This window comes from Antedon mediterranea, chromosome 8, assembly GCF_964355755.1.
Source record: "Antedon mediterranea chromosome 8, ecAntMedi1.1, whole genome shotgun sequence".
NCBI lineage: Eukaryota > Metazoa > Echinodermata > Crinoidea > Comatulida > Antedonidae > Antedon > Antedon mediterranea.
In genome coordinates this window covers 11,894,797-11,918,128 of record NC_092677.1, presented here as the reverse complement: position 1 = coordinate 11,918,128, position 23,332 = coordinate 11,894,797, and the positions used below count along the sequence as shown (strand labels likewise).

Here is a 23,332-nt window from a genome sequence, read left to right as displayed (position 1 = left end):
TCTCGAAACGTTTGCATGATAAATAAGAGCAACTAATTTTAATTAATGCTGTTTAATTTTGTTTGCAGATGTAAACGAGTGTTGGGTGGACAATGGTGGTTGTGAATTCCAGTGCCATAATCGTTTTGGTAGTCATGTTTGTCTGTGTCCACAAGGAGCAACTCTAAATGAAGACAAGAAGACTTGTTCTAGTAAGTTCTAATAATACTGAAAGTGTAAAGGTCTGTCTACACTATCAAACTAGTTTAATGGGTTCAAATATGGTAGTGGTATGCCCAAATATGGGCACATCACATTTTGTTGTCACATAAAGTTTGGAAGTATAGGCAAGTGTCACGAACTCCTCTCACGTATGTTTCCGAGCGGTTGAAAATACTTTAGGAACTCCCTTGTGACATAAAAGTATACACACAAAATCCACAAAGTTGTAAAATAACTCAAAACAAAGCTTTAATTTCAATCAACTTCAACTTTTAACAATCCAGTAAGCACTTTAAACAACAGCTTCACAATGACTTTACAATATAACATCCAACCTCTAATCCAACAACCTTACAATAGTTTACATCCCTTTATATACAAGATGCTCCTATCCTTCTAGATCATTCTTTATGCTTCTCATTATTACATGATTGCAGTTTCTATTAATAGCACTTCTGGAATGTTCTTGATTGTTCTTATTAATTATACATGGTTTCTTAAATCAAAACATCTTATTCTAGAATGTTCATGTAAATACTATGTTACTCTATATGTTAGGGAATGGTAATTTATTACACTCTCCCCTCTTTCTGAGCTCAAAACTCTTTCTTGGAGTTTTGAGGGGCAAGTGTACACGGACGTGGCAAAATATAACATTTTCGTCCTAGAAACCCTGTTTAAATATGTGTATATAAATTAAAACTACATTACGTGAAAACCAAATTCTCATTGCAAACAAAATATAAGAAACAAGTAACTTATAAACATTAAAACCTATTTTGTCTATTTGTAAAGTAACCCGTGCTTTAAGTTAATGGTTTTTGTGATAATCCGTCAGCATTACCATTAGAAATACCACTTCTATGTACAACAGTAAAGCAATAAGGTTGTAAATCAAGACTCCATCTAGTTAGTCTTTTGTTTGTCTCTTTCATTTCAACCAACCATTTGAGTGGTTGATGGTCAGTAACTATCTTAAATTTTCTTCCTAGTAGATAATATCGCAGACTTTCGACAGCCCATTTTATAGCTAAACACTCTTTCTCTATAGTTGCATAATTCTGTTTCCTTGGGAACATCTTACGACTAAGATACAATACTGGATGGTCAGTACCATCAGGACCTAGTTGACTAAGTACTGCACCTAACCCTCGATCTGACGCATCTGTTTGCAATATAAACTCTGCATCAAAATCTGGGTTTCGTAACACAGGGTCTGAACATAACGCCTGTTTTAACTTTACAAGTGCATCTTCGCACTCAGGCGTCCATTTGATTTTATCTGGATGTTTTTTCCCCGTCAGATCAGTTAGAGGTGCTGCAATGTCAGCATAATTAGGAATAAACTTTCGGTAGTATCCTGTCAGGCCAAGAAAAGATTTAACATCCTTCTTAGTTTTAGGGTTTTCCCATTGTACTACCGCTTCTACCTTAGTCTTTTGAGGACGTATCATTCCCTCTCCAACTACATACCCTAAATAATGCACTTTACTATGTGCGAAACTACATTTTGCAGGTTTGACTGTCAGATTAGCTTGCTTGAGGGTCTGAAAAATGTCCCTAAGATGATGGATATGACTTTCCCAGTCTGGACTAAATATTACCAGATCATCCATATAAGCTGCTGCATAAGATTCTTTCTTGCGCAACAGTTGATCCATCATTCTTTGAAACGTTGCAGGAGCCCCATGCAAGCCAAATGGTAAATACCTAAATTGGTACAAACCCATTGGTGTTGAAAAAGCTGTATATGGTTTTGACCGTTCAGTTAATGGAACCTGCCAGTAACCTTTACATAAATCTAACTTTGTTATAAATTTAGCAGGACCAACCCTGCCTATTATTTCATCTATTCGAGGCATTGGATATGCATCAAACTTGCTCAAGCTATTCACTTTTTTGTAATTTACGCAAAAGCGAGCTGTACCGTCCGGCTTTGGTACCATGATATAAGGGGAGGACCAGGGACTGTGAGACTCTTCTATTACCCCAAGTTCCAACATAGATTCTATCTCTTTCTTTACTTTGCTTAACTTAGCCTGAGGAATTGGATAAGCTCTTAATCTAACTGGGTGTACCCCTAAGTTCATTTCAATATCATGCTTTATTACAGTAGTTTTCCCTGGCTTATCCTGTAACACTGAGTCAAATTCAGAAAACACCTCCGCTAAATCAGAAAGCTGAGATTCATCTAATCCTTCACCAGAATCTAAGGTTAAATTGGAACTAGAAATATTTGACCACAAAATGTCCTTATCTTGACCCTCGTCTTGTCCAGTTACATCATTTATAGCCAGCATAACCTCAATAGCTCTACGATGAAATTGTTTTAAAAGATTTATGTGGTAGACTTTTGACTTTTTCCGTTTATCATTAGTTTCCACCTCATAGTTTACTGGACCTAGTTTCCTTAAAACCTTGTATGGACCTTGCCATTTTGCCTCTAATGCATCGTTACTAGATGGTAAGAGTAATAGGACTTCATCACCTGGACTAAATTCTCTACAAACAAATTTCTGATCATATTTTTGTTTTTGCCTTGTTTGGGATAGTTCAATGTTTTCCTAGACTAGATCTTTCATTGAAGTTAACCTATCTCTCATTTTAACAACGTGTGAAACCACACTTTGCGGACCTGTCACCGTGCCTGTCCACTTTTCTTTCATTATATCAAGTGGACCTCGTACCTTCCAACCATACAATAATTCAAATGGAGAGAACCCAGTAGACTCCTGCGGTACCTCCCTATAAGCAAATAATAGGTACGGAAGCAATTTATCCCATTCTCGGGGATCATCCTGAACAAATTTCCTAATCATAGCCTTGAGGGTGCCATTAAATCTTTCCACTAATCCATCGGTTTGTGGATGGTAGGGAGAAGTAGTCAAGCCCTTAATTGAAAATAACTTATAAATTTGACTCAACAACTTAGAGGTAAAGTTAGAGCCTTGATCGGTTAAAATTTCTGTTGGTACCCCTACCCTGGAAAATAATTTAATCAACTCATCCGCTATCTTTGGAGCTCCAATACTTCTCAGTGGGATAGCCTCAGGATATCGAGTTGCATAATCACATATAACCAAGACATATTTATTTCCTGTTTTACTCCGTGCTAGTGGACCAACAATGTCCATAGCGATTCGGCGGAATGGTTCACTGATTATTGGCATAGGAATCATTGGGGCCTTCAATTTAGTTTTATACTTTGAAGTTTTCTGACAACTCTCACAAGTGTTGCAATATTCAGTCACATCCTTTCTAATACCAGGCCAAAAGAATCTCTGCTTTATCCTATCTAATGTCTTTTTCCTACCTAAATGACCTGCCAAAGGAATATCATGTGAGACTTTCAATACACTATTACGGCAAGGGTATGGAACTACTAATTGCTCTATTGGTTCTGTCTGGTGTTTAGTGAAAACTTGCCTAAATAAAATTCCATCCTTACAGACTATCTTTATAGTGTCATCATCTTTCTGTACTAACATCCGTTCTCGAAGTGAAATTAAAGTTCTATCCTTAACCTGATAATCCTTAATTTTATCTTTGCCAATATCTAAAATGTCTAATTCACTATCTTGGCTAGATTGAGCTTCCTTTGTTTTTGCAAACTCTTTCCTAACTTTTCGTTTTTCACTTCTTGTTTTATGAACTTTTTCCTTGGGAGGGTTGTCACTGAGTAGTTGGCCATCTAAATGTCCAAATTCTTCTTGAAAATTAACCACATCATCTAACTGACGTGAAATAACCCCAGAAGCTTTTTCCGAATTTAATTCGTTTTCCTCTCTTAGTTTTTCTTTTCTAGCATGATCTCTAGTGGCAACAAAACTATGCCTATCATGATTCTTATTCCCCTTCCCTAATAAGTCTCCAAATTTAGGAAAGTCCCTACCAAGAATTACATCTCTTGGTAAATCGCTGCAAACGCCAACCAACAAATTATGGTCTTTGTTATTAACCTTAATATTGACGAATGCAGTGGGATAAGCTTGGACATGGTCATGGACGCACCTGCATGTAATTTTAGCTTGCTCCGCGCGATCAATTTTCTTAGCCGCTACTAAATCAGAATGAACAAGTGTCATATCACATCCAGAGTCTATCAAAATTTCACAATCACATCCTTCAACTAGGCCTCTACAAATGTAAGGTGTACATGGTTTTGAAACAGTATCTGTCTTTGTCGACAAAAAGCCATCCTTACTTCGACAAAATCGTTCAATATGGCCTACTTTTTTGCACCGTCTACAAACGAGAGGTTGTCTAGCGTCAGATTGTGATTTCTGAAAGTTATCAGGGGGATTATTATTACCCTTACTGTCAACTTCAGGAGTGCCTTTCACTGTTTTCTCCTGGTTGTTTCTATTTTCGTGTTTTCTATTTTGAAACTTTTTCTCAAAATCGATACCTTTTCTAGCTTGAAAATAATTATCTGCTAATTCCGCAGTATTTAATCCAGAATTTGGTTTATGTTCTTTAACCCAAATTTGTACCCCTGTGGGCATAATATCTATCAATTGCTCTAAAATAACAATTTCAGCTAAATCATCTTTGCTTTTATCAGCAGGCCTAGCCCACTTAGTAAATAAGTCTTTCAACCTAACATACATTTCTCTATAACTTTCTTCACTTTTCTTTTTAATTGACCGAAACCTTTGTCTATATGTCTCTTCAGTTATGTCATACCTTTGTAATATTGCTTTCTTCACTATATCGTACTGGTTACTTTCTGTCACTGGTAATGATGCATAGGCTGCTCTTGCTGTGCCTGTCAAATGTGGTATCAGTTTTACTACCCAGTGTTCTTTTCGCCACTCATAGGTGTTAGCAATTCGTTCAAACGTAGTGAGATAATTTTCAATATCATCACTATCAGAAAGTTTTGCAATCTGAACTTCCTTCAATCTCATCATGTCTTTTAATCGTTTCTCCTCACTGTCCTTTTGCTTATCCATTAACGCCATTACTAATGCTTGCTGTTTCTCCATATCTTCCCTACGTAAACGTTCTTGTCTGTCCATCATCTGCTGCATCATAAGATTCTGCTGTTGCATTTGTTGCTGCATTTGCTGTTGCATTTGCTGTTGCATTTGCTGTTGCATTTGCTGCTGCATCAACAACAAAAAATCTTTTGAAAATGAGTCAGCCCCTGTAGGGTTATGTCCACTGGTTGGTCCAGACTCTTCTGCCTGTTGTTCAGGTTGTACTGATTGAACTGATTCTACATCCGAATCAGTTTCATCGCCGCCGCTGTATTCTCTACCGGATCTTGTTGTTGATTGTTTATCAGCCATATTTTAAATCTGGATGAGGGTCTTGTTACTAGTTAATCGTAGTTACCGAGACGTTCACAAGTCTACTGTTCCAAATAAATAATGTACTGTTCTTAAAACAATGTTTGTGTACTTACGATTAAACAAAACGTAGCACTACGGCTTCCGTAAAATATCACAGTATCGTAAGTACCGCTTCCTCAAAATATCAATAAAAGTACAGTTGATCCTAAAACAGCCACCAATCTATGGCAAAATACAGTAGATCAAACTGCTACCACAAAATATCACAACCGTAGATAAATACACAGTTAAGTCGAACAGTAGATCGAAATAACCGCTGCCACCAAATTATGTCACGAACTCCTCTCACGTATGTTTCCGAGCGGTTGAAAATACTTTAGGAACTCCCTTGTGACATAAAAGTATACACACAAAATCCACAAAGTTGTAAAATAACTCAAAACAAAGCTTTAATTTCAATCAACTTCAACTTTTAACAATCCAGTAAGCACTTTAAACAACAGCTTCACAATGACTTTACAATATAACATCCAACCTTTAATCCAACAACCTTACAATAGTTTACATCCCTTTATATACAAGATGCTCCTATCCTTCTAGATCATTCTTTATACTTCTCATTATTACATGATTACAGTTTCTATTAATAGCACTTCTGGAATGTTCTTGATTGTTCTTATTAATTATACATGGTTTCTTAAATCAAAACATCTTATTCTAGAATGTTCATGTAAATACTATGTTACTCTATATGTTAGGGAATGGTAATTTATTACACAAGGCTTAACTTTACTCTATGTGATATGTAGTTGATTGGTGATGTTGTCTTATAATGATTTCATTTTATTTTACAGGGCCATGTTATCCTGATTGTAGGAATGGTGGCTATTGTTCTGGTGGAACTTGCACATGTCCTGAAGGACTAACTGGAAACTACTGCCAGCTTGGTAAATGTTTATTTTACTCTTTACCAAACCTTGTAATTATAAACAGATTTGAGTTTCATTTGAATAATTTCTATGTATTTGTATTAATAGTTTTCATATTTGTAAAAATTTCAGATGCCAATGAATGCACAGCAGGTACATCTAGCCCTTGTTCACATCAATGTCTTAACACTTTTGGAAGTTTCCAATGTACCTGTCCGTATGGAGAAACTCTTGCAGACGACAAAGTTAACTGTTTCTGTAAGCTCATATATATTATATTTTTATATACTCATAATCAATTAGTTTTAATTGTGCCAATTGTAGTTGCCAAACAAAAATGATAATTAATTAATATATAAGCAGGGCTTTCGATGCACTCTGCTTACAGTACATTGACATAACAGGAAATAGCAAAATTTTCTAATGCTATATCAAAATCTCTCCAACCATAGGTAGATATCCTAGTCTTTGGAGTCGCAACCTGAACCTTAGAATGCCAAATAGAGGAAATTGACTATATTATAACTCTTCTTTTTGTTTCTAGCTCAGTGTAATCCAACATGCAAGAACGGAGCAACCTGTAGTAGAGGACAGTGTATCTGCCCACCAGGCCTTACTGGTTCAGACTGCAGTCTAGGTAAGGTCCACAAGAAAATAGACTACAAATCACTACAAATACTTAACAAATATACTTGGTATTCATAATGGATACACGTTGACTGCTAAGTTCTTTAAGAAACACTACACATGCATGACAAATATACTGTATATGCATCCCTACATATTAATATGCATTTATTATACACCTTGATAACCTGCAAGTTATTCACAAAAAGGTTGTATATTTTCCTCTAATATACCATTTTACTTGTATTATAAAATACTACAGATATTGATGAATGCCCTGCAGATTGTGCGTTCTCTTGTAACAACACGTTTGGCAGTTACCAATGTACCTGCCCAACTGGTTTCCTTCTTGCTGATGATGGTACAAACTGTGTAGGTAAGTAGTGGTTAGTTGGAATATTATGTTAATTTAGTCAAAGAAGCGAAAAAAATTAGAATAATTATAATGTATTTTATACAGTAACACCATCTCAAAACACAGTGGAATAAATATCACAACAAACTTTCATTTCTCCAAAACTCCATTTACATACATACAGTAACTGTATATTCATCTCATCTAGGAGATTGATATATATATTGAATATATCTAGTCTAACAGTATCAGGCCCGTAGCCAGGGGGGGTTTTTATGGTTCGGGCGAACCCCCCCTTTACAGCGAACCCCCCTTAACCGACTGCGAACCCCCATCCCCGACATGCCCAATACCTCACCCTCATCTCCGAAAATCGTCCAAATACGTGCCCCACAGTACAAAAAGTTGTTCGTAAATTAAAAAATTCGTAAACTCGTTCGGAATAACTCATACAGTACCTTCTTCCCTGTATGAGCGTACTTCGAGCGATATAGTCTGTAAAGAGTTGCAAATGAATTGCGGATTTTAACCTGAAAAATAAATGTTTGGTCCTTGCATGTAACATGATATTGACGCGTCTCACAGCGAGCTGGGGGACAAACGATTCGTACAAAGGATTCGAACTAAGGATACCGCCAGACAACTGCGTACCAATTGTTTAGATCACTGGCAGTCAGGCAGCATGCATAAAGTATATAGCCTTCCGACATACATCAGTATTTATGTGTGGCTATGAAGTATAATGTATCATAGAGGATTATAGTGAATATTAATATTTTACACTATAATATCTATGGTATCATGTACTGTAGTTCACATTATGGCATCCGATTATTTTTTTCTAGACCACCAGCCGATACGTACTCAAATGTATCAATATCACCTATTTACATTGGCATATTTAATTTCCTCAACAAATTGCTGTAAATAAATATTATAGATAGAGCTATAATAAGAATTGCTTTTGCCTTCACCCAGTGTGCTTTTTTCGGGGCTTCTCCTAGACGTACGTTCGCATTGAACTTGAACGCAAAACAAAATACAGTATCGAGTAAATGATCAAACAATCGGCGGTTCCGCACAGAGCACGCGCATCTAACATACGGCAACAAATGTTATCGTTTAAATAGTCCACGAGTCCAAGTACGATCGTTTTGCTCATTGGTAGCATGCTGCATGAGAGTGTCTTTTCCGGCCATCTAGGGGTGTCATTTAACAAAATTTGCTTCGCCTCAGGCCCCACCCCAGCGGGGGGGGGGGGGTATGGGGGTGGGGGTGACCCAAATACTTAGTGTGCGAACCCCCCCTTGACAGATCCTGGCTACGGCCCTGAGTATCTCAGAATAACCAACTTTTACTTTAATTAATTAATTAATTGTATAAGCAAATAATATATCAAATCAAATTATTTACTGTAAATTGGTAGCAATAGTCAAGAGGTTCCCACATTGCTGTTGAGCCATTGGCACATGGTTTCCTTTGGGCTATATTATTAGAAAACAAATAATTAGGTTACTGTAGATTAAAACATTTATTTTTATTAATTTATAGATGAAGATGAATGCTTGACAATTGGACAGAGGTGTCAAGATGGTTGTTTAAATACTGATGGAGGATTTTTCTGTATTTGTCCAAGAGGATTTCAAATTGCTGAAGATGCATTTACTTGTAGAGGTACAGTACGCTAGAGTAGCACTAAGGTTTTCTTGAACAATTTCCACTGGTCAGTTATAATCTCATGCTTTCAATTCAGTTCCTTCACCATGTGCCTAAATGTGTACCACTAAAGTTTGATACCAGGATTACCACCCAATTATCCTTGGTAATTTTCCTAAATATATAAAAACAAAAGAAAACAAACAATCTTTTATTCTATATAATCTTCATTGCAGCTGTTGACTGCGATCCTCCATGTCAAAATGGCGCTCTCTGTATAGATTCTGCTTGTCAGTGTCCGCAAGGCTTTGAAGGACCTTCCTGTGAATTTGGTAAGTTGCAACATTGCAATATTTTCTTTTTGTTATGTAATTTAATTTCATAGATATGATTTAAAAACAATATTGCAGTAAGCCTGGTATTAGCAAAGAGTGATAATTAACCTGCCTGTGCTTGTGCCTTTATTAAACTGTGAATTCCTGTATTTTTAAATAGCAGTAAATGTTTTTTTTTCTATTCAATTTTAGAGCGCCAGTGTAACTCAGAATGTATGAATGGCGGTCAATGTGTGAAGGGTGTATGTGAATGTCTCACTGGATATATTGGAACATTCTGCGAAGTTAGAAGTAAGTATAATTAACAATCCACTAAACATAGTCAGTTATACTGTGTCATCTTTAAGCTCTGTCTACACTATCAAAAGATTAGATCGTTCAACAAAAGATTACCATATACAGATTAAATATTAGTTTACTACAACATTTTTACAAAAACTATCTATTCATGATGAACCTAAATAATGCTTGGGATGTGATACATAATCAAGCCATCAAATGGTATAGGTGTGTTACTTGTCTTAATTTTTCAGCGTGCGAACCTGGTTGTCAGAACGGAGGATTCTGCATCAATGGTGTTTGTCAATGTATCTATGGATTTGAAGGTCCAACCTGTGAGCAAGTCGGTAAGTATGTTGTGTTGGCTCATTCCTAAGTCATGAAAAGAAATGCCATCCAAGAATTTTTTGCAAGTTTAAACCCGGGACTAGCAGCGGTAAATATGCCTAGCTTATGGTGATTCTTACCCCTTTGTGGAAAAAGAACCCATCTGACTACGGACTTGCTTCAGTGTGTTTTATTTATTTAGAAAGTTATATTGCCAAACGAAATACTTTAGTATAATAAACAATTGTTAAAGAAAAAAATGTTATAGAATTTTACACTCTTCTGAAATTGTTATTTGTCTATAAAGTTTGTAGTCCAAAATGCCAGAATGGTGCTACATGTACCAATGGTATGTGTGTCTGTCCTGAAGGCTTTGGCGGCCTAGCTTGTGAAAGAAAGGGTAGGTTATTGCAGATGCATGGAGACCAAATGCATCTAATGTGCATGACAAGACAAGATTGCATGAGGCTTAAGCTTGTCTAACACTATCAAAGTTTATGTGACCAAAAATGTGCCCATAGACATGATGATGTCATATACCTTTTTAGTTTGATAGTGCAGACAGAGCTTTAATTAAAAAAATGTTACTTTATCTAATTTTAATAGAAGTTGTCTGTGTTGTATTTTGTGTACACGACCGGCATGTATTATTTTCTAGTCTGTTTACCAGCATGTCAAAATAACGCAACTTGTATGAATGGTTCTTGCATTTGTGAAGAGGGTTTTGAAGGACCAACTTGTGAAGACGAAGGTGAGGTACAGTTTTAAAATAATCCAAAACTGTCTGGTATGTTATTGGTCAGGTGGAGACATATGCTTATATCAATGTGGAAAAAGTTGCTTTAATGTTTACAACAGTTAACTGTACTCTCTAACTTGTTCTGATATTTGTAATAAGAAAACAGTATTTATATTTAATCAACTGTATTATAGCTATTAATGTAACAAAGTTATTGAATTTTAATCTAATTCATATAATTTAAACTTTCTAATAATGTTTAACATAAAAGTTATTATATTTAGATATTATATGAAATTATATTATGATTACATAATTTAATTTGTGTATTGGATATATTTGAATATTTTGGTGCTATTGATTTACTAACATTGCATTGTTACAATTGCATACATTTTAACAATGCTTTAGATGAAAATATTAAAACATAATAATATAAAGCATTTTGTTTACTTGTATATTGTGACTCTTCCAGAAAAGCTTATCAGTCCATTCTTTATTTCCCTTAAAATGGATTATTCAGTTTTTGGAGAGCTGCAGTTGTTTAAAATGGTGTATACTAATTGAAATAAGACAAAATTGTATTGAACCCTATGATGACCAAAACCTATTAAATATGATCTTCAGAAAAAGAATGGTTATTGAAGTCTAGCTATTTAAAGTCCTATATTTCAATTTCTGATATTGTTTTCTTATTTAAAAAACTTGTTAATGGAAGTATTAGGATCTTGTGTTAATTTTGTTTCCTTCACTAAAACAATGTAAACAATGTGGTGTCAATGTTTACTTTGTGTGTAGTATGTATGGAACAGTGTCAGAATGGAGGATTTTGTAGATACGGTGAATGTAGATGTCTTCCAGGGTTCAGTGGTCAATACTGCCAATATAAAGGTGAATATATTTAACATTTCAATAATAGTGAGCTTTCAATTTGTGATGACCAACCTAGGTTAGATTAATTGACACACATTCCAATATTCCTGCATGCAGTGTACCTGTAAGTGCTTTTAAAGTTTTTTGGACTCAAATAAATAAATCTATATTTATAAATATTATCTTTTACAATTTTGTTCACAGGATGTCAGCCTGAGTGTTTGAATGGAGGAACATGCTTTGAAGGGCGTTGTCAGTGTTCTACATCATTCACAGGTGAAGCATGTGGACAATATGGTAAGTTAATACAAATTCAGGCTGTCATTCTAATTTATATGTTACTGCTGTATTTATTTTAAGCATTTTAATTTTCATTTGTCATGCATAACACTATAAACTTTTTTAAAAATTTTTATGCTGATCACCAAAAATAAAGTGTACTTATTTTCCTGAAAATGACAAGTCACACATAAATCGTGAATATTCATAACTCATTAACGTGCAATGTTTTATTATTTATATTGTCTTTAGTTCCACCTTGTATACCTGCCTGCCAAAATGGAGTTTGCAGAAATCGACAATGTGTGTGTGATGAGGGTTTTACCGGAATAGATTGCAGTTTAGTTCGTCGTAAGCCTAATTGCTTTATGACCAAATTTACTAAATATGCTAATTTAAAACCAAATTCAGATTATAATTATTTTCTTTGTACTGTAGTCTATATTTAATTTTTTTGTAGCTGGTGTGTGCATTCCTCCCTGTCAGAATGAAGGACTTTGCCAGAATGGGCAGTGTGTTTGTCAAGAAGGCTTTGAAGGCCCATACTGTGAATTACAAGTTGGTAAGTGCAATATTTCTTCAGTTCTTCAATTTTATATTATAGTTTTGAAGCATTGTAATTACTGGTATGTTTTTTTTTTTAGGTCGTGTCTTTCCGCCGTGTCAACCAGCTTGTGCCAATGGAGGTACGTGTGCATTTGGTGTTTGTATTTGTGTTCCTAGCTACACTGGATCTAGCTGTGAAGAATTAGGTATGAATTGCATTTTTTCATTACAATCAATTGCAATTTTTTTTTTTACAAAATTTAATGTGTATGTAATAAAGTCAGGATGTGGGTTGTTGTGAAAAGAAGTCAGACCAATGGAAGATGGTTAAAGAATATATCATTAATGACCCAACATACAGTCTCCCAGTATCATACTTATAGTGATGTCTTTTTGATATTGATATATTGTCTGTAGCCAAGCACCAGGATTGAGGTACTCATGAAACAGCCTGTAGTGCATTAAAATGTTCAAACTTGTGTCTTTGACTATTTATTCCTATTATTTATATATCTAATCAGTCGCAGAGGTTGAGTTACTGATTATGCCAGGCCAAGAGTTGCTATCTATGGATCAGATGGTGTATTGGACCTGTTACAGTAACATGACTGACATTGGCCCACCAGTATGGCGTGGCCCAACCCAGGAGTATATTAGCCCAAGAAGCAGTTTTGGTAAGAATTTAATTCTACATTCTTCTGTAATTTATCAAAGACTTTCAGAATTTCAGTAGAGGATTGAGGATTTTGAATTCTTTAACCTGCCTATGGATTTTATAATGGCAGAAAAAACTTATTTTCAAAGTATTCTGTGTGGGTGTTTGTTCTCTTAACATATCTATTATATATTGTATAAATATGGACAGTAATTGAAAAGGAATCTGGGCCCCCACTCAAATCCATATATGATGTTTATTTATAACTAGAGTCATGGATTAACAAATATATTTATTTTTAGGGAATCATGTTTATTCTGAACCCATGACAAATGGTCAGACTCGTCTTGTCATTAATGGATTCACTGAGTTGGATGAGGGAACCTACAGTTGTAGTGCTGGAGGCTATACGGAGAGTATCAACGTTATAATGCGTAAGATATAATAAATTTAGTGCTATTCTTAGGCAGCCATGTATTGATTATAGAATGTTATATTTTTCCAAAGGAAATTGCATTAGAAAAATAGGTGTACTAAGCAATTTTCTATAGCATATAGAATAAATAGTTTTTGTACTTCTGTTGATTTTTCTGTAGCAAATAGTTTTACAACCCCTCCAACATTGACGGTCGAACGTTGCGAAATCGTGGGGTCACAAGAATGTCGTGACCTCTTATACCTTGATGCAGTATTCCCGACAAGTTTAGCTGAAGATCCAGAAACTGCTGAAACACTCGTAACCAAACTAAGCACGCTTGTGGACTGCCATGGGGCGAAAGACCTCCTATTCTGTACAGCATTTTACCAGCCTTGCGATCGTAGCGATACTTCCCTTCTGCTGTGTCAGTCTTTTTGCCGCGAAATTCTAGAGAGTTGCGGTGGTCAGGCTATAGGTGTGCTGCAGGGGGCAAATTTCCCGAAGGCACATGAGTTTCTGAAAGTATGTGATGAACTTCCACAACGGGACTGTATAGCAGGCACAGGACTAGGAACACCATTCCCATTTAGTGAGTCAGTGACATGGCATGGCATTCTCTTCCTTCTTCCACCCTCAGTTGATAAAGTTTCCTTTTGTCACTATGGAAGTAGTAATTCCTTTATGCTCTAATGTATTGCTCATAGTTTTTCTCTTTGATTTGAAAGCTTATTGCTCATGAATGCACTTTTTACAGTTTCTTAATTCTTGCATAAAAAGTAGTCTCTGGTATTTTGTAAATAGTTATGAGGTGTTTCTTAACAAATATAGTTACACATGTTGATCATTTTTGTTTGTAGCGGAGTGCCCTCAACCATGTCGGAATGAAGGTGAATGTGTCAGAGGTCATTGTGAATGTGTGCCTCCATTTTATGGACCAACATGTTCGCAGAGTAAGTCACAAGAAATTTTTATTATTTTTATTATTTAAATAATGTAATGTACATTTTAAGAACCATTCACATATATTATGCATTGTAAGTAGTGGCATTTGTGAAAGGTTTAGTATGACATACTTGCTGTGAAGTAATGTCGTTTCCTTTTCTACAAAAGGTTATGCTGTTGATGTGGTCACTCCCTCTGGACTAGTAACATCTGTAGGGGGTAATTTGACAGTACTTTGTAAAACATCTCTTTATGCTGACTCCCCTACACCAGAATGGACTGATCCAAGAGGTTATCCCGTGAGAAGAAAAGTTCCAGGTAAGATGCCATCAATCATAGTAATCTGTAGCAATTTATATATTTTTTTATGGATTGGTTGCCTTTTGCTGTATATGCTGTACAAACCCTGCTGTGTGTAAGGAAAGCTGTTTTTCATGGTCCACAGCAGCTTGGTCTTTCAATGTCTGCTATAGGATCCCACCTATGATTTAAAATTTCTCAAGCATTCAAGATGGAAGCATCTTTAAAAATATCTTGTCTACCTTAGAGTACCTGACCAACTTCAAGACCAACACAGAAAATGGTACAAAAATGTGTGCAAATATCTTATTTTTAATCATTTTTTCACAACTAGGATCTAATGCCAGAATCTACACTGAAGTTGACTTGAGGAGTAGAGGCAGTAGATTAAACATCATTGGCTTGAATCATTTAGATGAAGGCCAATATACATGTACAGTTGGAAGTGTTGTCAAGTACTACAATCTTTTACTAGTTTGTAAGTATCATGCACAATACTAAACATTTAGAAGTGATCTTTAAAAGAAAAATGGTTGTTTTTTTAGAAATGTATCATTTATTTATTTATTAAACTTTGTTTTACAAGTGTAGCTCTAACAGCTGTACTACAGCAGTACAACTGACTTTAAAAAAAACAACAAAAATATACAGACGACATTCAAACATAAAGATACAAGAGGATTCATAAAGTTAAAATTTGCTCAAGACTATTAAGTGTAATAAGTAAACAGATTCGAGTGATATTATTGATTACATTATTACAGTTCAATCCTGCTTCCCACCATGTCAAAACGGCGGCTTTTGTGAGGCTGGCAACTGTAGGTGTCCCTTTGGATACAATGGTCCATCATGTAGCAACCTCCGTAAGAAATTAGCCCTCAGCTATTTGCATTGTTCTGGAAATGACTGCATGCAATTCTGAATGTTACAAATATTCCAATTCAATTATACAGATTGTTCAGGTTTTTATTTTGCATATTTACTTTTTTTCAATGCTTGACTTTTATTGCTTGTCCAAGAGAATAGCAATATACAGTATCCAACGGAAAGTACTGGTATTATAAATATGTGGATGCGAGTTTTGTAAGTTGTGAATATTTAAAACTATGGAGACTTTTGTCCAACTTGTTTTTGCACGCTTGCCTTTATTTTATTTATAACCACAATTAGTTTGCCTGACATAATGGTCAACCGTATCATTTTCATTACAAACCAATGGATTTCGGTGAGGTACAACTGCATGCTTTGGAATAAAAACAGTATTAAAAAAAAAAATAATAATAGAAAAGCCACTTAGCATGTGTGTATATATAGGCCTCAATTTTCTGGATATTGGTTTATTCCATTGAATGCAAAGTAAAAAAATATGTGTTTAATAATTGGCAATGCATGTATACTTTGAATAGTTAATTCTGCTATTCAGCATGTTTTTATTTTCATGTGAACATTGATAAAACATGAAATTATTTATAAAAACAGAGTTTACCAATTTCCATGAATTTTGTTAAAACCAGAAACTGTTAAGTTTACCTGACTTGAAAAGTCGACTTATTTTACCAGGCCTACTGTGTCAACATTAACTTATGATATTAGGGAGTAAAGGGTCTTTCACACCTGTTGCGACACGAACCAATCATTTTTAATCCAGAATATGCTTAATTAATCAAATCATTTGTTGGACTTTTGTAGTAAACCCAGTAACTATCAACACCAACTCTGTAATCGGTGAGCCATTTGCTGGTGGAGATGTGATGGTGACTTGTGAAGTGACAAACCCAGGAGCAACACCTCCCTATTGGAAAAAAGCTAGAAATGACCGCCGCATACTAGAGCTTGGACAAGGTCGGTATCTATGATTTTAAAAAATGCTATCTTTAAAAATGTTTTATTATCTAAATCATTTTTTTCCCCTGAAAACTGAAACATACTTAAAATTTAAAAAATGTTATTTCAAAGAAAATATGAATGTAGTGATTTCTTTCATGAGTGTTTTTAAAAACTGATTGATGAAAAGACTATTTTGTTTTTTAAATCTTTATGATAGGAGGAAGTAATCGTTTGTACTCTGAGGTGATTGATCTATACACAACTAAGCTTTACATTAAAAACATCCAGGTGTCTGACGCTGGACTCTACACCTGTGTAGCTGGCAGGTTTACCCAGGTGTTCAACATGACTGTCAGAGGTCAGTCAGGTGTTGTTTATTTATTTAAACTGGGTGAACTCTTCAGTCAAAGACTGATTTTCCAGAGAGCCCAGTTATGATCTTTGGCTATGATTGACAGTGGTTGTGTGTGTCAACTGGTACACCGGGGTAAACCCCCAAGATGTACTAGGTTCTTTATAGTGCACATGAGCTAGATGTGTACGCTGGACATATGTTTTATCGTCCTTATCAGAAAAAAATCGTTCTACCAACCGTCTCACCTTTTACAGTATTATTGTATTAATTATAGTTATCTATAATATTGTTTTTTTGTTATTGCTGCAGCACCCATTGTTCAGTGTATACCATCGTGTCGTAATGGAGGTACTTGTTTTAATGGTCAGTGCATCTGTGTACAAGGTTATGTTGGAAACTTTTGCCAGCAAGGTCGGTAAAGAATGGTTTTACATACATGTGATTTTATATTTGCATAATTTAGCTATGTATAACAAAAATCACCATTTCATATTTCATTTTTTCAGCGATTGGTCGCCAATGTATACCAGCTTGTTTAAATGGCGGTACATGTATCCAAGGCCAATGTAGGTGTCAGTTGGGCTACACAGGTGGCTACTGTCAACAAAGTAAGATATTCAAATTTATATGCAAATTGTTACTTTAATTTGATTAAAACGCCTTACTGAAGGTCTTGGCTCAGTTTGCTGTCCAAGTTGTAGTTGCTGAACGGAAACATCACATATGCCCATTCTTATAAAGACAAAGAACCTTAAATTGATTTATTTCCTTGTAGGTATTCCTGTCAGTGCTCCAAATGATGTCATCTCTGAAGACACTCCAGTTGGTGGTGATGTAACAATCAATTGTGAATTATCCCGAGCTGGACCAACACCACCCGTGTGGATCGACAATCAAAACAATAGGGTCTCTCCTAGATCAAGTTAGTTGATAATGTAATTCTGTATGGTTTTGAACAGCAACTTGTATGCTGGAAAGTGCATACAGTAAAATTGTTTTACATCTACAGTCACATGGTATTCATATATTATATTTGTTTACTCTCCAGGTATTAACTCGCACATTTATGTTGAGAATATAAACGATAGAGCTACAAAATTGATAATAAGGAACATGCAACCACGAGATGTAGGCTTGTACACCTGTGTATCCGGAACATTTAGACAAGTGTTTAATCTATCAATAGAGGCACAAGGTTAGTCTAACACCTCTTTCACATGGCCTAGCAAAACTCTATAATTCACACATACCAGGGCGTCAACATCGTGTGTCTCTCTGTGTGTAAATTCATGCGATTCATCTGCAATACCGTCCTAGCCACCACCATCCTCTTTCATATTTTTTATTCACTTTTTATTAGGACCAATCCTGCTGTCTGTCCTGCCAACTGTTAGAGTTGGTGCTATCTGCAACTCCCTACCATCATTCTTCTCTGTATTTTCTATTAACTTTCTTTTAGGACCATTACGTTCCTGCTTTCCTAACTGTCGAAATGGAGGAATCTGCAGAAATGGTGTGTGTCAATGTCCACGACAGTTTACCGGCAGTTACTGTCAGACCTCAACGCTACGTAAGTAATCTTAAATCGATTTTAAAGATGTGTGGTTAATGTAAGATTTGAGTCTTCCTGAGGCTGTTTATATTATGTTCTAGCAAGTAATATTATTGATTAGAAAAAAACTCCAAAATAATGGTGTGTATATCCATTTCTAAAATATATCTTTTATTAATATTAGGTATTAGGTTACTTTTTAACCTGAAACAATTTAAAACATCCAATCACAAGAGAATAATGTATGTGCTTTTTTATATTGTTTACAGCTTCGCCAAATTTCTCGATTCTCATTTCTGGAAGTGGTAATGATATTCGTCCATTCGCTGGCTCCTCTGTGTCTTTTGTTTGTGAAATGCGGGATGTTGATGTAGCGTCCCTACTCAGTATACAATCTCCACCCGTCTGGTATGATAAACAAGATAGAGCTATTGGTACCAAAGAATCAGGTAAACCATTGAACATTGCAAATTTTTGTATCTATCTTAGATCGTCTTTGTAGGTTTACAGGATTTTACTAGTGTACATATTGCCAATTTTTCTCATTTCCATAAATCCTATCTAAAAGCAATACTATTATAAATTTAATTTGTTTACAGATTCTGATAGGATATATGTGGAACAGATGTCTCGTACTGCTTCCCGTTTAGTGTTCAGTTACCTTACCCTGCCAGATGAAGGCCAATATAAGTGTGTAATTGGCCCACAAACAGCTATTGTTAATGTGACAGTTGAAAGTAAGTTGCTTTTTTCTATATTTTCTATAGTGTCTCAATTTTGTATTTCTGTACTGTATTTGTTGAGTTGAATGAGGACTTGTATGATATCTACTAGGTACACAAATAACATATTATTTGTATATATATATATATTAAGTTATAGTAGATCCCTATTTGTAAATATATCATTATTTTTGTGACATTATATCCATATGTGTTTAGTTATTGTTTTAATGACTATGTACTAATTGGCACATTTTATCTCCTTAAAATATCTTAGTTGATCCTAACAACTACTGTATACCAGATTGTATGAATTCTGGAAGGTGTGTAGCAGGTTCTTGTGAATGCCCACCAGAGTATGGAGGTTCCATCTGTCAGTTTGAAGGTAACATTATACTTTGTTATCATTGTGCATGTACTTGTTGTCCATAGTCAGTGTAGCTTTGTCATTATATGCCCACTTTTCTTAACAATAACTATATTATTGTTACAGTGAAAACGGACTGTGCATTGCCTTGCATGAATGGAGGATTTTGCAGCACAGGAAAGTCATGTCGCTGTCCTGGTGGATACTTTGGACCACAGTGCAACTTCAAATGTAAGAAAATGTGATGTGCCCATATATGGACATGATGATGTCATATCACTACCATATTTGGGTATATCACTATCATATTTGGGCACATCACATGTTTTTTTGTCAAACTAGTTTGATAGTGTAGAGAGAGCTTAAGTTGTGTGTAGTATATGGCCTTCAAGTTCCCTTTAAAATATACTATTAATGACTTTTTACTGTTAGAAGCTGATCCCCCCTCCCCCAAAGAACACAAATAATCAGAACCGACGTAAATAATATTTGATTTCATTTACTAGAACAAAACCAACAAACATATTATCTATATGAATTATTTCACAGCTGTACGTGGTATGCTGATCAACATTATCCCACAATACATCACTGCACCAGACCTTGGGGCTGACATCAGCCTTGTGTGTGAAGTGAAGCGTGGCACATCACCTCCAAATTGGTACACTCCTGATGGACGACTGATTGAACCAAGAGCTCCAGGTTTGATCATTATTAACCAACTTAAAATTACTGCACTTCAAATAAGTCCCCCCCCCCCCCTCATCCTGAGCTTTGATGTTTTTTATTACTATACATTGTATAAATTAAGCACTCTTCCACATAAGGGGATGATTTTGGACAAGATTAGTGGTGTTAAGAAATCATAATTATTGACTTCTTTATAATACAATATAGGTGATATTCAGTCGGATGTGTATACAACTATTTTGTCGCCATCTAGAGCGCGACTTAACATTGAAGACATCCAACCAGGTGACACAGGATCGTACTCCTGTCGAGTCAACAGCTTTGATAATAATTTTATAATTCAACTTAGAGGTAAATCTTTTTCATTAATATTATTAATAGTTTAATAATGTTGTTATGATTTTTCTGTGAAACTGCTAGAAGCAAGCCAAATCCTGTTCATCTTAGTCCATTTTATTTAGGCAGATGTGCACCTAGTATAACATAAATTTATGCATGAATGAGTTTGAACCAACAAGCACTTGTTACTTTAAATATTACTTTTGTGTATGTCAGATTCGACTTGTCCTAATCCATGCCTAAATGGAGGAGCTTGTATAGCAGGCAAGTGTCAGTGTGTGGGATCATACACTGGTGCACAATGTCATATCAAAGGTATGTACCACCTGTAAATCACACCTATTGTACCACCTGTAAATTACACCTGTACATCACACCTGTTACAATATATATTTAAATATACATTATATAGTATTATGTTATATTAGTTCCTAGTCTTTACAATATGAATATTAATTTAGTATGATTTTTATAGTAATTTTTATGTTTATTTTAATTACTGCTATTAATATAATATTAGTATGTATATTTGGCTGAATTGACATATGGTGTGTTTGTTTTAGCATTTTATGATTTTCTTATAATTTATATTTATTTTTCATTTATATAAGTTTTGATTACTGTCTGTTATTTCTTTATATGTTGCAATATTAACATAATAGATTGTATATATACAGTGATAGTATAGTTTTAATTAATACTGTATTTGATTACAGATAAAGAAAATAGATTAATAATTTTTGATGGATAAATGAATGAAAAAAGTCTGACTATAAAAAACTATAAATAAAACAGACACTAAGGGAAAAAAAACGATAAAGTGAAAACAAAAATAATTATATTATATGTTGCATTGCAGTATAGTTTGTCTTGCTATTTATTGCCTTGCACATTTAATGCTTTATTGTGTGCTATATGTATGTCATTGTATTGTAGTTGTAGCTAGTGATTGTCCCGCTCCATGCCTCAATGGAGGGCGCTGTTCCAACGGTCTTTGTCAGTGTTTACCAGATTTCACCGGTGAACGTTGTCACCTCAGAGGTAAATGCAACTATGTGTCATGTGTAATATTTGTTATCGTTATTTTATAATTATTATACGAAGAAATATCTTTGCTTGTGTTATGTACATATACTATATGTTGCATGCTCACATAATTTATTTTTCCAGTACAGTTTTAATGTAGGTCACTCAATCAGTTTGAGTATTAAAAATTGTGGTTAGCATGTTAGTTTACCATGTCCTTAGTTTATTTGCTAATGATTCTTTTCGTCGCGATTATTTAGAAAATACCAATATAATTAACATGAATTTGCAAGTTGTGATGTGTGCCAAAAAAAGAATGTTTCAGCATTGTTCTAAATATCATATTCAATATATAAACCATATTTAATTTTACTTACTTTATTGACTTTAAGTTTAGAAATATAATTGATATAGTAATAATAAATGACAGCAACTTGTATTTACCATTTTAAAAGTTGTAAATATAGTAATTTGTATCAATTTTACAAATGCCTGGCAGCCAGAAGAATGTGGATATTAAACATACATCAACAATAAAAATATTTTCCTGATTGAAGCAGTTTGTTATATTGATGTTTTCTCACTAAAGTTAATTATTTTAAAGTTGCTTCTTTTTTAATTAGTCACTAGTGATTACATTTTAAGTGTAAACCCAAGTTCACTTGATGTACCTCGTCTTGGGAGTCGTCTTACCATCCTATGTGAAGCAAACGGTGGTAACAGACAAGGACTCTCTCAACCTCTCTGGCGGGGACCTAATGGAGATATGATACTACCAAGAAGAAGTAAGTAATTTTGCAATAGCTTAGTTTCCGGAATTAGCATATTGGATTTATTTGGAAACAAGTATTATTCTATACATGAGTAAAGCTCAGTCAAACTTTATCTGCCAACAACATGTGATGTGCCTAAATATAGACATGATGATGTCATATCACTACCATATTTGGGCACTTTTTTTTGTCAAACTAGTTTGATAGTGTAGACAAAGCTTTAAGAATAGGTCAGAATACCCTGTCATACTTTATGGGCATGAAGATCCACTGTTATGTTTGGCATCATTTTGGTATGGTCATGAATACTTTGTGAGTAATATATACAGTAGTTATGGATGGGCTTTTTCTAATGTCTTTTTTGTATTCATTGCAGCGGGAAATGAGCGTGTATACATGCAAGCTACGTCTCCTACTGGAACTAATTTAATCATTGAAAATGTTCAAGCTTCGGATGTTGGAGCATACACTTGTATTGTAGAAACATCAACGAATGTTTATCCAGTCAATATTCTTGGTAAGACTAAATGTATTCTAATAATATATTTTCTAGCAATAGACATTCTGAATATAAATTACGCTAAAAATTAATAAGACATACAAATAATGTATATAAGACAAGCAATAAAAAATATTCAAACTTTATTAAACGAATACATTAGAGGGTGTTGGCTTTAGTGTATATTTCCACTCATTTTTTTTTCACAGGAGTGTCCCTTTAATAGCGGTGTCCCCTGGATAGGGGTGTTCCAAAGGAGGGGTTCTGTATAACAAGGGCTTCAAATGTAAAAGACTTATTGAATTATTTGATTTCAGAACCAGGTTGTTTGCTTGGATGTGACAATGGAGGTCAATGTCAGTATGGCCGTTGCATCTGTCCTCAACAATATGAAGGAACTCGTTGCCAATTCAAATGTAAGTCA

General features: G+C 34.8%; 1 protein-coding gene across 1 annotated transcript in view; it reads left to right on the top strand.

The window, feature by feature from the left end:
* LOC140057617 (uncharacterized) overlaps positions 1-23,332 on the top strand; it is a 98,624-nt gene that overhangs the window by 43,076 nt on the left and 32,216 nt on the right. Inside the window, exons 21-60 of the mRNA XM_072103334.1 lie at positions 69-191; positions 6,353-6,445; positions 6,560-6,685; positions 6,972-7,064; positions 7,317-7,430; positions 8,961-9,083; positions 9,302-9,397; positions 9,593-9,691; positions 9,934-10,026; positions 10,314-10,406; positions 11,544-11,636; positions 11,823-11,915; positions 12,150-12,248; positions 12,358-12,459; positions 12,542-12,649; positions 12,965-13,117; positions 13,401-13,532; positions 13,695-14,105; positions 14,374-14,466; positions 14,627-14,776; positions 15,093-15,236; positions 15,523-15,621; positions 16,448-16,600; positions 16,803-16,943; positions 17,250-17,351; positions 17,447-17,548; positions 17,716-17,862; positions 17,989-18,135; positions 18,400-18,510; positions 18,762-18,941; positions 19,092-19,229; positions 19,492-19,599; positions 19,708-19,812; positions 20,131-20,283; positions 20,479-20,622; positions 20,827-20,925; positions 21,547-21,651; positions 22,260-22,421; positions 22,786-22,926; positions 23,226-23,324. Coding sequence (XP_071959435.1) covers positions 69-191; positions 6,353-6,445; positions 6,560-6,685; positions 6,972-7,064; positions 7,317-7,430; positions 8,961-9,083; positions 9,302-9,397; positions 9,593-9,691; positions 9,934-10,026; positions 10,314-10,406; positions 11,544-11,636; positions 11,823-11,915; positions 12,150-12,248; positions 12,358-12,459; positions 12,542-12,649; positions 12,965-13,117; positions 13,401-13,532; positions 13,695-14,105; positions 14,374-14,466; positions 14,627-14,776; positions 15,093-15,236; positions 15,523-15,621; positions 16,448-16,600; positions 16,803-16,943; positions 17,250-17,351; positions 17,447-17,548; positions 17,716-17,862; positions 17,989-18,135; positions 18,400-18,510; positions 18,762-18,941; positions 19,092-19,229; positions 19,492-19,599; positions 19,708-19,812; positions 20,131-20,283; positions 20,479-20,622; positions 20,827-20,925; positions 21,547-21,651; positions 22,260-22,421; positions 22,786-22,926; positions 23,226-23,324 — 5,067 coding nt within the window. The remainder of the gene's footprint in view (positions 1-68; positions 192-6,352; positions 6,446-6,559; positions 6,686-6,971; positions 7,065-7,316; positions 7,431-8,960; positions 9,084-9,301; positions 9,398-9,592; positions 9,692-9,933; positions 10,027-10,313; positions 10,407-11,543; positions 11,637-11,822; positions 11,916-12,149; positions 12,249-12,357; positions 12,460-12,541; positions 12,650-12,964; positions 13,118-13,400; positions 13,533-13,694; positions 14,106-14,373; positions 14,467-14,626; positions 14,777-15,092; positions 15,237-15,522; positions 15,622-16,447; positions 16,601-16,802; positions 16,944-17,249; positions 17,352-17,446; positions 17,549-17,715; positions 17,863-17,988; positions 18,136-18,399; positions 18,511-18,761; positions 18,942-19,091; positions 19,230-19,491; positions 19,600-19,707; positions 19,813-20,130; positions 20,284-20,478; positions 20,623-20,826; positions 20,926-21,546; positions 21,652-22,259; positions 22,422-22,785; positions 22,927-23,225; positions 23,325-23,332) is intronic.